This window comes from Numenius arquata, chromosome 3, assembly GCF_964106895.1.
Source record: "Numenius arquata chromosome 3, bNumArq3.hap1.1, whole genome shotgun sequence".
Classification (NCBI taxonomy): domain Eukaryota; kingdom Metazoa; phylum Chordata; class Aves; order Charadriiformes; family Scolopacidae; genus Numenius; species Numenius arquata.
The window spans coordinates 54,314,081-54,327,613 of record NC_133578.1 but is presented as its reverse complement, the minus strand read 5'-3'; the positions used below and the strand labels follow the sequence as shown (position 1 = coordinate 54,327,613).

The window sequence follows — 13,533 nt, the reverse complement described above, 5'->3', positions numbered from 1 at the left end:
AGAGGAGAGGAGAGGAGAGGAGAGGAGAGGAGAGGAGAGGAGAGGAGAGGAGAGGAGAGGAGAGGAGAGGAGAGGAGAGGAGAGGAGAGGAGAGGAGAGGAGAGGAGAGGAGAGGAGAGGAGAGGAGAGGAGAGGAGAGGAGAGGAGAGGAGAGGAGAGGAGAGGAGAGGAGAGGAGAGGAGAGGAGAGGAGAGGAGAGGAGAGGAGAGGAGAGGAGAGGAGAGGAGAGGAGAGGAGAGGAGAGGAGAGGAGAGGAGAGGAGAGGAGAGGAGAGGAGAGGAGAGGAGAGGAGAGGAGAGGAGAGGAGAGGAGAGGAGAGGAGAGGAGAGGAGAGGAGAGGAGAGGAGAGGAGAGGCGAGGCGAGGCTTTGGTAGAGGAAATACACGTTAAAGAAATACTGCTGAAACAGAAAATTTCTTGTGCTGCTAGAAATAGAATTATAACCCGTATAACATTAATTACTGAATTGTCCTTTAAGCAGCTGAAAAGTGAATGCTATTTTGACATATGTCTTGAAAACTAATAACAAATACTAAATAGGAAGTTGGCAAGCATAATGTTGCTATGAGGTTAAAAATTGCCAACACAGACCAAAATCCAGACTTTCTGATCTCCATGACAGCTGGCTGGAGATGAGCATACTCAGCATAGGACACAAATCTCTGGAGTCTGTCATGGTCCCAGTTAGCCCTCATGGCTCATCAGCTGGGCCTGCTTAGGGGATGATAGTAGCTTCTTCAGGGAACAACTGGACAGGCAGGGATATGGTCGCCGTTCAGGGCTCATCTTCTTGGACTCCAGGACCCCTGTGAGCGGCTGGGGAGGCACAGCCTCAACACAAGCCAAGCTACGAAGCCTCAGAGCCACAGAAAGAGGGTCTCCCAGAGCGAACAAACCCCAGCAATCCAAAAGAGAGGGGTGGTCTGAGCAAGTGCAACCTTTCTGCTGTTTTGAACCCCAGCCAGGTAGGTAATGGACAATGGCTATTGCAGAGGAGAGGTCAACAGCTGAGAGACTAAGATGAAAGCTGAAGTTTAAAGACTTGGCATAAAGTCCACAGGAGACCTCTCAGCTACTGAGACAATCATTACTGGGAAGCAAAGCACACAACTGCTAATACTGCCTTGAGGTACAATGTTTGTAGGATGTACCTACCCATCCACCTCAGAAGGAAGAAATAGATGATTTACCAGACTGTAAAATGCTTTGTTCTCTTTCCAAATATTGCCATATTTCTATGGCAATTTTATGGTTTGGTTAGAGAGAGTCTAAATTGATACATATTTGATTACATTGTATCCTTATAAAAGTTTAGTTACCTTTTAATTAGAAAAGGATTTTGCTTATATTTTAACACATGCTAATTCAAAAGATGTAATTTGCGACCTCTTGCCTGTATCTGCTGTCTGAAATATTTTTTGATCTCCCCAAATACCATGCCAGCATAGTATGTCAAACACATAATATAGTTACCATGACACAATTCTGACTTCAATTACAATGCATACTTCAGTTGCAATGAGTCTACTTAACGTCTCTGAGGACAAAAACACTTGGCACGGATGCACTTATGTAAAGAAATAACACATACACACGTTGAAGCTGCGAATGATTTTCTTACAGCAGCTATCATTCCATGTTGGTTCAGCAGTCCGCATTAGCAGGATTTGGTGATCTCTGGCCAGCTCTTAGTGTATAAATGCACAATGAATTCAACCAAAACTAAACAGAAATCTTACCTGCACTGCACAGCAGCGTCATGGACCGGATTCACTTTTGCCACATATTTTCCCCTCTGATTTGCCACTAAAATTTAACCCACAATGGTTAACCTGATAATGATCTTGAGCCCTAAAGTTACATACATGCAAGTTTAAGAACTTGGTTGGTTATAGAAATGTTTGGAATAACTGACTGTAGCGAGTGATTCACAAATTTAGTGAGCACTCTGTGTACTTCATGTTACTTCCTTCCATATTATTATGGAATCATATACATACAACCAAGATATAAATCATTATATATTTTGTTGCAAAATATAATTTAACACAGACAGGGCCATTTGTGCTTAGCAGCAGTTTCTACTGAACAGGAGCCAAGTACATTTCCTTCTTAGCCTCCCTTTCCCTCTCTGTTTCAATTTTGTGCAGTACCAGTTTATCTCTTGTAGTTTCTTTCCGCTGGTATCATGTAGTATCTAAATGAATACCCCCTAAATGAGGTTTTTTCCTCGCATGAATAGTCTTTTTTCAAAAACAGGTAGGTTCATGTTTTATATTGCTAAGGAACAGAAGAAATGCTATTGCTTAGAATATTATTCTACAGTTTATTTAATTATTCCCATCATCTGCTTCAGAATTTTCCAAAGAAATATGCCCATGTTACATGAAATACATGCCCAGTTTACAAGAACAGAGTTCACATAAAAACTTGTGCTTTTTCCACAATGTTGAAGTTTTGCCTTGCCTTGCTTTATAATAAATGATTAAGATGCAGTATGGCGTAGGTCCCAAATGCCCTCCAGCAAAAAAGCCCCCATTGTCAAACACCAAAAAAGCTACATCTTGCAAGGGCTGGGTACGTGTTGCTTCTGAGCATGGAACCTGCTGAAAGGCGCTGTGGACCTCTGACCGTGGCCTTGAAATCACAGTGTGGGAAACACCACTCTGGACAACTGACACAGCCCTTGATTAGATCGTTGAGGTGCAGAAGTCCATTTCAGCTATATCTGAATGGAATTAGGTAATGTAATAGACATAATTTTATATTTAAAACCATGCAGCCAAGTATATTTCCATTACTGCTTTTCTTTAGTATCCAAAAACTAATGCTAAGCTGGCAAACCGTGCTCTCAATGATCTGTGTGTAATCTAACAAAGCAGCTGCTCTCAGCAGGAACAATGGTTTTGCTGGAGAGCGAAGTAAAAACTCTTCAGAGCTCTGATAAAGCCTTTAAAAGAGAAGATTCTAAACAAAAAGATTAATTTCCTTTAAGGAATCAGGATAAGGCCAATACTTGGGATCAAATTACTGATGAGTGGACAGAGAAGGCAAAATTTAGTTCATATGTCACTTAAGGGGAGAGAGAGGTGACCGCCCTCTTCTACAGGAAAGACAAATGGACCATGTTATTTCTTTCTGTTATTTCACAATTTTGCAGGACTATGGAAACGATCCTTTAAGACATAAAACCACTACACTAAAACATTATTTTCCAGCAATCTAATACAAATTCTGTTATTACGAGAAATACACGTTTATTTTCTAACTCTAAACCAGCTACATATGTTCCACAATTAATATGCGACAAGATTTAAGAAAGTTTTAAGAACTTTAATTAAATTGGCACAATTGACAATTTTAAAATACTTTTAAGTTTGATTCAACGTTTAAGGAAAGAAAAGCCTGAAAAGCCAAACCTATTCGAAGCAGTTTGGCTTTCGAGGGCCACACAGAGTTCCAAAACTTTATGGACCAAACTTTATGGTTCAATGGACCCTTGCACAAAAGATTTCAGATCTTCAATGGAAATAATTAGTTATATATAATTAATGATATATATATAATTGGCTATGTAGGTATCATGTTAAACAACAATAAGTGATGTAAAGATCTGCCAAATCAAGACAACATCAAGGTTTAGCAGAAAGACTGGGGATAAGAAAAACCACAAAAAAGACAGCTCATTCCTTCTGAAACCTTTGTTATATAGGCTATTAGTCCTAACACAGCAATTAAGAAATCTATGCAGAATTAGTGCATGGCTGCCAAAAAATTAAAACCTCCTAAAGTTGGATCCCAAAATACTTTTATCTCTATGTAAAATCCCACAGGATTTTTCATCCATTCCATTTTGCTTATTTATGTTGTCAGTTTCCTGGAGCAAGGACTTTTATTTCTGTACATGGCCACTACTAGGATTTTACCAGTAAAGAGTTGCCACAGCAATACACTTTTTTTTTAAAAATTGGTAATATGAAGAAAAAAATGGAATAAAATTATTTTAATGCTACTACTATTTACATAGCATAATCCTTCATTTTAGCCCTAAAAACATAGAGAACTCCACCCCCCAAAAAAATCCCAACCTGAACTTTTATTACTTTTCCAGGTATCTGTTGGTTCTTTGCAGCTACAATACTCACTTTTGCCTGTGAACCAAGTCTTTCCACAACAGCAGTGACTGTCATCGCCACCACTATTTATAATATACATGTTATACAGAATGGGACAGCTTCTGATCTCTGTTAAATTGCTCTAAGTCTGGGCTGATTTTATTAAGTCAATAGACTTGATGTCACTGAGATCATGGTTTGGCTCCGTTCTTTCTCATGTCATTTAAGGAACACTGCAGCTTTCCAGAGGGTGGCATGCATTTTACACATTCTGTTCTTTAGAGAGAGGCACGTTTCAACCATGCCACTCTTTATATGTGCTGCTGAATTTGAAGCAGGTGACCTAATTTATTGTAACAGAATGCAAGGCCCAAGAGTCTGACTCCAAACTGCCACGTACTTTTCTGGGCTGGATCAGAGAATGTCCCAAGTTTCTTGCATCATTTAACGTCTTGAAAAGGTTCTTACAGCCAGAGCTGCCAGAATTGTTTGCATCCTGCACATGGCAAACTGAATAGGGATCCAGAGTTTTCCAAATGCAGAGGCCACAAATCGCTTGGCTTTTGAAAGAAGAAATAATTTAGTCTATACGTTTTGATTTAAAGTGAGTGCTAATTCTTTTAATATATTTTCTGTTATTTAAAATATGAAAAAGAGGGTATAAAAGCAATTTTTAACATCACAGGGAAAAAAGGCAAGCTGAGAAACATGACACCTTTATTGCATTCATTTTTCTAGAGAGACAAGTAGTTTATTTCTTAAAGTAATAAGCCTAGGGTATTTGCTGGGGGCCCTAAAATATTCAGGAGGGGCTGCTATTTAATCACATTTTAGAATTTAGGATTTTAGAAAGTTTGAGAGTCTGGTTAAGTAAGGTGTGAATGTGGGTATTTCTCATTGCTGTTCCACATGCATATTTTTTGATGGACTAGATCTCCAAAGCTGTGGTTTTCAACCTTGGGATCAGAACCCAAAGTGTCTCAAGACTGCATCTATTAGTTTTGAGAAAGATGAATAAAAAAGGGAAATGTGTTGTCATTTGGCTTAAATTTGTTCTATGGGAATTGAAAATCAATGGTTTTAAGTTAACAAAGGACAGGTCGTGAATGGTACTTTATGGAATTCTACATATTTAAAGGATTATGTTTTGTTTGGAGAAGTTTCACTGGTAAAACTGGTGCTCCCCTCTCTGTCACCCATTCTCCCATGTTCTGGCTTTGTTTCTCCTTCTTTCTTCCCAATACATCTTCTTCAGGACATTTCACATTCCTCACGTTCACCTAGGTTAGGTGACCTTTATGGGGAGGAAGGCCACTTAACATCTCCCAGTGGCAGGAGAGAGATATCTGATTAGATCTACTATTGATGTGCATCATGAATCCCTAATGATGGGTCATGTCCGAACCTCATCCATGCTACGTTTTCATAATCTGACAATTACTTTAAACAATGAGCAAAAGAAAATGATTTTAAGTCACGAACTGTTAGCACATGAAAAAGCTGACCATCAAATTGCTTGATGACATACAGGCAATGATCAATAAGAGAGAGATTAACCATATGTTTTAAAATATGACAGCCACAGGCTGAAACTGCCAGATCTTGCCCTCAGGAAAAATGAGCTACTCATTATAAATAAAATTAACCTGAGAAAAAGAAGGGATTAATATCAAGTAATGTAATGATAAGCACCATTTCAACAGCCACTGACTTCTGTGCAATCATCCTTACGCACAGCACATACATATAGACAGCTAAAACTTGCTGGCATGGTAAAAGGCATCTTTGACAGAACCTCCATGAATCAATATCTATTTTCTCTAAACAGTGAAAATAAGGTCTTTTTTCCAAGATAACAGTCCTATAAAAAATATTTATTTCATGCCACTTACATAAAGTAGATCTAGTACCCCAAAAGTAAACACCTTCTTTCAATAGCTCTTAACTGTTCAACAAACATTCTCTATTCCTGCTTGCAAATGGCAATCTCCTTTTTATTATAAACTGGATCAGCCAAGGTTTGGCCAGTTGCTCATGCCTTTTATCATTCGTATTTGAGATGGCTTTTGGTGGCAGTGTTTGGTTTTTTTGGGGTTTTTTTGGCAACTTACCTAGTCGAGATTGTGAGTTAACATCCCTTCTTCGGGTGTAACGTCCTCCAGGGAGATCTTTTGCCATGACAGAGACAGTGGAAAGCAGAGTGTGTCCAAAGAGCAGAAAGAAGCATGCGATCATTTTCTTCATCTTCAGGAAATAGAGGGACATTCAAGGATGTGAAACTGCAATAAAGGAGAGAAGGGGATGAGAACTTTGATTACACAAAAAGATACCCTGTAACCATGTCAGCCCCCCAGCTGCACCGCGTCCCTCCCATCCCATACACACATGCAGACACACTGGCATGCAACAAGACCAACACCTTCCAGAAAGAAGATCTACATACTGAAGCAGCAGTTATCAGACCCTGCATAGTGTTTTTAAGCATTGTTAGTTGAAGTTCACAGTTAACATTTAAAATATATTGACCTTTACAATCATTTCTAATAATCAAGTATTTTTAAAGCAAGAAAAGGAACTGGCAGAATACAAAATTCTGAGTATTTTCTCTCTAATAAAGAGATTTTATGCAAGATTCTTCAGTCTGTCCAGCCCAACTGTTACACATTGCTCTATTTTTCCATCTATCTATTTTTCCTTTTGTTGTATCCTACTCAGCATCCCCAAATGCTAACACGATGTTCTGGTGTCTATGCCAGAGAGTAAAATGAACGACTCAAAATGCCCAGCCTGGCTTAAACACTTAATACTATTCAGGAACAGGTAAAACATGTTTTAAGGGCATTCAAAGTAGGAAAGAGATGTATGTAAACAGTTGATGCATGTAATGGTGGCCACAAAAAATTATATTTTTTGGAGCCCTAGCAGCATGGACACCTGGATGGTATTATTGGTAGAGTATTTCCAGTGCTCTAGTCAGAAACAGATGGACACTGCAAACAGCACACACACTGAAAATGGGACAAAATCTTGCTGGAGGCAACAGTTGTTACTGCTAGAGATGACTGTCGAAAGCTTCTCCCAGGTTGTCTCCTCACCTCTCGGGGCATCAGCAACAAACACAGGGCTCTGCAAGGCCTCCCTTCTCTCCAGCCTCTTCCTTCGGCACACCAGGTACGTGAACCTCAAGGATACACGCCAGTTCTAGCACCAGTGTTTTAGAAACACAGACGCCATGCTCAGAGAGCTAGGGAGTGTAGAGGAGTATTTCTCATGCTTCCTTGCAATGCTGTCACAAGAACCAGACATGAAATGATTGTTCAAAGGGGCTATTTGGCTGTTACCTAGTTATCAGGGGCCTAACACACCTCTCCTTCCTATTCATCCTAAACAGACATGGAGACTGGGCTAAAGCCACTGTATCTGTTCCTGATGGCACAATAATGGAGAACCAACAATACTGTGGCAGAGCACCTTCATGCGTCACTGAACCATCCACTAAAAACACGATGCCAAAGAAAACCACGATAAGGAAGTGACTCAGGATAGTCCTACCAGCTCTGCAAAGTACCCCAAAATATACCCCCCTACATTCTGGCACTTCACAGAATCACAGAATCACAGAATCTTAGTGGTTGGAAGGGACCTTTGAGATCATTGAGTCCAACCACTTGATGTATTTTATACCTTCGTAGCAATTTTGGATATTTGGTAGCAATTTCAAATTCACTGGGCTCACAACTATTCCCAAGCAACTTCAGAAATAAATTAAAAAAAAAGAAAAAGAAGTGTTTGGTTGCTGTGATTTTAAGTCTTTGAATTCTGTTGGGAAAATGATTATATAGCATGTAAATATCCTATAATTAGCTGCTTAAATAAATCAAAATGCCTACATAAGCATTCACTAGTTGTCACCAAATTCTGAAACATATAAAAGCAGTAAATTCAATTTTGCATGATTTTACCAATCCCTTTGAAAAGCAAAAAGGGGCAGTACTAAAGAAATCGAAGCACTGAATAACAGTGCCTAATTTACTGGGGACCTTTTCATTCAAACTTAACATAACTTCTACTGTTCAACAGTATTTCATTTTGATTCAGAAACCTTAGATTTCAATATCTTTACCAGCAGGGTAACCAGAAAACAAGCTTACTCACAGTTCCACCAAAAAAAAGATCCAATTCTCATTAAAAAAAAATAAATCTATTAACAACACACTCCTACCCCCACAAACAGTGTTTTAAAAAACTGTTTCAAAAGAAAGCAATGTTTAACAGAGGAGAGCTTTAGTTGCCTCATCTTACAAATGTTGATATATAAGACAATCCAAAATAAAAAATAAAGTGAAATTATGAAAGTGCATCCATTTACAATGTGGAAAAAAACAAATGCCCAAAGCCAAAGTCTGTGTATGTGATAAGACACCACTGCGCCAAGCCCATTGCCACCCCTTCATCCACACTGAAAGCTTCTGTGCTGTTTTCCTGAGGCAATGGCAGTCTGGACTTGTGTGCTTTGCTCTAGTTCCAGGTACCTATTCGTGTCCACTGCTGCCTGCATTTTTACATGACCAGTTTGCATTTGTGGTTTGCACAGCTTCTCTGCACACGGTCCTCCCACGGTTCTCTGTTTATTTTCTGTGTCTTCTGCAAGGTCCCCTGCCTTCACTCTGGAAGCTGGATGGTGTTTATTGCACCACATTTGGTATTTAGCACCTCATTTTCCCAGCAGGCTAAGCCAGGCTGCTGCCACAGCCCTTTGCAGCTTCACAGGGCAGCAAGGCTGGCTAAGCCTTGCCCTACCAACCTGAGAACATATTCCCAAAGTACCAATGCTACAAACATATTTCTTTGGCTACCTGGAAAATATGTTTCAAGCACTTCAATTCCAGCTGTCACAGCAGGAGTGTTCAGCATTATATCATCGGGAGCCAAGTCCCATGGGCGGACCCAAGACCAAGTCACAGCGTTGCAAACATCCCAAACACCTCGAAAGCAAAAGACACCAAGAGGAGGTGTGGGAACACGTGGGGCTCCACCAGGCTGAGCACCAGATGCAACGGCTTCCATTGCTCCATTCTTCTACCCAGAGAGAGAGGAAAAAGAGGGTCCTATGTGGGGCTTTTACAGCAACCTTGGAGCAGTCAGCATAGCACTCTGCTCTGCTGGACACCTGAGGAAGCTCCTAATAGCAAACAGGCAACTGCTGATCAGAGAGGTACAATCTGGAGAGGGCTGCTTGCAATATCTGTCTTGAAGAAGTTTGGTATAAAGGAGAATCTCCCAGAAGATGGCAAGTAAATAGAGAGGGTCTCTTGTTCTTTCAGGCTTCCCTTGCTCCCTAACTGGCTGCTAGTCAAGAGCTGAATATTTCCATGGTGTTTTCTTATCAATTTTACCTGTGCTTGCTTAGCCATATACCCACACAACAAAATATTTTTTCTGATGCACTGTTATGGATTTTCAATTTTCATGAACTACAGTGTCAGAATACTGAAAAATGAGATTGTGACTTCATCTTTAAAATACCTATTTCCTTTGTTGGACAGCACTCAAACAACACAAGTGTGTTTCTACCCTTTCAAAGATTTTTTCCATAGAAGTCTACTCATAAGGGATTAACGCCTGTTTTGGACAGAGACACTACTGAATATTCAGTGTCAGTGGTGATAAATGAATGACCTTCTCCATCGCATGGTGGATGTTATTAAGTTTTGTCCTCTTCACTGTGGTAACTCTTAAATAATGTCAAGGGAGAAGAGATGCTCTGTGGCTCATGCTGAAGTCAGTGTCCTTCCATCTCTTACCCCACTTCAGGGAAATTTGTTTCACACAGAATTGGGAAACCCTCCCGCTGGCCTGGAAGGCTACATCTTTTTCATTCAGGTACCTTAAAAAAGTACCTGTCTTTGCCAGGCAGATCTTGCTGAAAAAGAAATTGGAAAATTAGGGTAGTAATATGTTTCAGATCATGCCTCCTGCTCCTCTGGGTTGTCTCCTTCCTTATCTTGCAAGATAAAGGCTAAATCAGAAACACGAGCTCCTCAAAACCCTTTCTAAGGCTGTCAGAAACATGAACTCCACAAAACCCTTCCTCTCCACCTTCTCCAGCTGCCACCAGAACTGGCACAATGCACAGAAGGGGCAATTCTCAGCAGTTACCTGGAACATCAACACCTTTAGTAACTGCAGATAATATCCCCTCTTTTGAACCCTATATAATTTCTTGTCATAAATGGAAAGGAAAGGGAAGACCAAAAAAGCACCACAGGCAGCAGTTATTACCACCACAGAGGCTGCCTTCAGCTTTCCTTGTTTGACAGTTAAAGAGACAGGCATTTATTTCCATTAAGCTGCCAGCAGATCTAACTTCAGTGTTTTTAAGTTATAAAGAACGTAAGTGCATAAAAGGGAAAACATTCTGAAGTTCTTTCAGCAGTCCTTATTATCTACCCATTTTTAAGATAGCAGGAAATTCTGGTTAAATCAAAAGCTTTTACTGAAGCTAAAGAAAATGCAAGCAATCTACGTAAGTCAAAAAAATAAGAGTCCGCGCCCCCCCCCCCCCCCCCAGTTAGCAAGCACCGTGAGTTACTCGGAAAGCCAATGAGCTCACATTACACAAAAGCCACAAAACATCTCATTCTTAATCCCATCACCTCAGAAATTAAAAAAATCAAGGACAGCAGGCACTGGAAAGCCTTGTTAACTACCAGTTACAACACATTCCAAGGTACTTCACTATCCACAAGCCAGCACAGACATTACTAGCCCATTAATCATTAAAATCACTGTGTGTGGCATGGGTGTCAGCACAGAGAGTATTAATAATTGCCCCTGTCTTTCTGGATCAGATTGCTGACACGGTCATTTTCCAGTTCTGAAAAATAGCTATAGAGTCCTGCAGAGTCCCATATTGTAAAATATCTGTCCCTAGCTATGCAGGTGCTGTGTGGGGGCTACTGGCCACAATCAGGAGGATGATATTTACCACATCAGCAAAAAGCGTGATCTTGCCTTCACCCTTAAAAAGGAGCACTCTACTGCCATCCTGTTCCCCCAAATGATGCACTGGATTGCACATGCTCTGGGCAATCCTGCTTCAGCAGGGGAGTTGGACTAGATGATCTTTATGGTCCCTTCCAACTCTAAAAAATTCAGTGAAATTCAGTGAAATTTTCTGTGACTCCTTGTTGTACAAGGAGGGCTCAGCAACACAGGAAAGGTAGAAATCCCCTAAAATCATGGTCATCAACTGCGCCTCACTGACATAGTTAAATCGTTAAGAAAAAACTAGGTTGCAGTTGCTCTAAGTTTCTAAATTCCTCATCTGTCCCCCAACCCTGATGGCAAGCACTATGTGAACTTGAGCACGTGAAACCCACACGCCACTGCACTAAGTCCTACAAAGCAGCAGAGTTGTATTCCCTTATTAACACATTCATTAGCTCCTTTTAAGAGGCTAACTTCGGCTATTCATGCTGTCAGTAGCATCAGATGAATCTGGGAAACCAATTATCTAGAAGTCAGTTAGTAATTGGGGTGTTTTCTGAGGCAGACAACCAAAACACAAACAGCTTTCATAATAGCCCAGCAAGCAACAACCACAACAAAACTAACCATTGACTTGGCAACAAGAAACAGTTTGTTATCAATCTAAAATAACATGTGTCCAAACAGTAAGAGCAACCCAAATCTGCAGTGGGCTTAGGACCAGAAGTTGTGCACTCCAGCACAAGGAGACTGGGACAAATTCTTCGCATGGGTCCATAAAGGTCTGCTTCCTGACAGGAAGTTTTAGAGCCACGCACCCCTGTTTTGTGCCTGCAGAAGGGCATGATCCTACCATGTGATGGCAACCTGCCATTTCCAGACATGTGTGCATAGTGATGGGGACAGGATGACAACCACAGATTCATAATCTTCCAGCTTTGTTTCCTATGCTTTCATATGGTCCTCTTCATCCAGCACATATCCCTGCCTTAGCAGCTAAGATCCTGCTCAGCAGCAGAAAAGATATTCCAGCACTCTCTGTACTGAGAGATGCCCCTGCCTCATATAGCGATTGGGCTGCAGCTGAAGCTCCACCAGTACCTAATTGTTCTGATCGCTGCTACAAATGCCCACAGCTGAGCTGTATCCTGGACTAATAAAGTCAAATGTGACAGCAGACTCTACTAGCTTGCATCTTTAAACAGTAAAGGGAAGACCCAAAAATGCATTACAGAGGAGTTCCTAGAAGGGAGGGGAATGACGTTTGGTAGTCTGCCAAATAGTCCCACAAACCCAACACTGTCTATGAGTATCGGTATGCAGAGTGTAGCTGAAGGCACTACAAGATACAGGAGGGCGACCATATTCTGGAAGCTGTCAGAAGAGCCTTGGGGATGGGGAAGAACAGCCTATTCAAGCACAGAGGTCAGATATGCACACACACGTCTTGATGAGTATACACACCAGAACATACAGCGTATCGGAACGAGCAAAGACCAAATTAAAGTTTATTGTGAGAGATAAAAATCATGGTAGGACTTTTACACAATGGACTCGGTTATCTAAAGGGCTTAGAGTATATGCACTACATGTATAATTGGGTTTTCTACAACTCTAATGAAATAAAGAATGTTAAGGGATCTATTAGTTATTTTTAATTCATTCATCTAAATCACATATAGACTTCCTGATATCACTGTTGTGAAACTAATAACTACTAAATCATAGAACAATTTAGGTCAGAAAGGACCTCTGTAGGTCACCAGGTCCAACCCCTGCTCAGAGCTGAAGCTGACGACCATTTCAGTCATTTCAGAAACTTACTATATAAAAGTTAATGGTGATGCTGTAGAACAGTGCACTCACAGTATGGTTTACTCCACATAGTTTCCAGTGGTCAGACAGCAAGCTTTAGCAGTGGGAATTCTTATTTTATGACAGCATTAGTCTCCATGTTATGATTTTCTTTGGTTGTCGCTTGGACAATAGACCTTTTCATTATCTTGTTCTTTTGGGGAAGACTCATTCGCACTTTCTGGTTCCGAATCTGATCTAGACATCAGAGTTTCCACAAAGTTCCCAGAAGAGTAGCATGGGAAAACTGAGAAACTTTGCTTTTACCATGAAGGGTAGGTATTTATATGAAAGCATATATTATATGACATATAATACATATGTGGGCTGCTTCGTTTCGTCTCTGTGAAGTACAGTCACAAACCATAACAGACTGTTAATTGCAAGCAGAAAGGCTTTTTTTTTTTTTTAACCAAAAAAAAAAAAAAAGGATTCAGAAGTTCTGAAACTTATTTGTAAACCCACACTGACCCCAGCACCAGCACCAGCATAAAACAGTAATTTGGGGATCAAAACCACTCCATTCCAAATACTCCTTGCACGTAATGAAAACACGATCTAACAATGAGCATGC

The 13,533-nt window shown here is 40.5% G+C and overlaps 1 protein-coding gene across 1 annotated transcript in view; it reads right to left on the bottom strand.

Moving 5' to 3' along the window:
- Window positions 1-6,394, bottom strand: part of MATN2 (matrilin 2) — a 65,455-nt gene extending 59,061 nt beyond the window's left edge. Inside the window, exon 1 of the mRNA XM_074145827.1 lies at window positions 6,227-6,394. Within this exon, the coding sequence (XP_074001928.1) occupies window positions 6,227-6,380 (154 nt within the window). The 5' untranslated portion in view covers window positions 6,381-6,394. The remainder of the gene's footprint in view (window positions 1-6,226) is intronic.
- Between the last annotated feature and the right edge of the window lie 7,139 nt (window positions 6,395-13,533).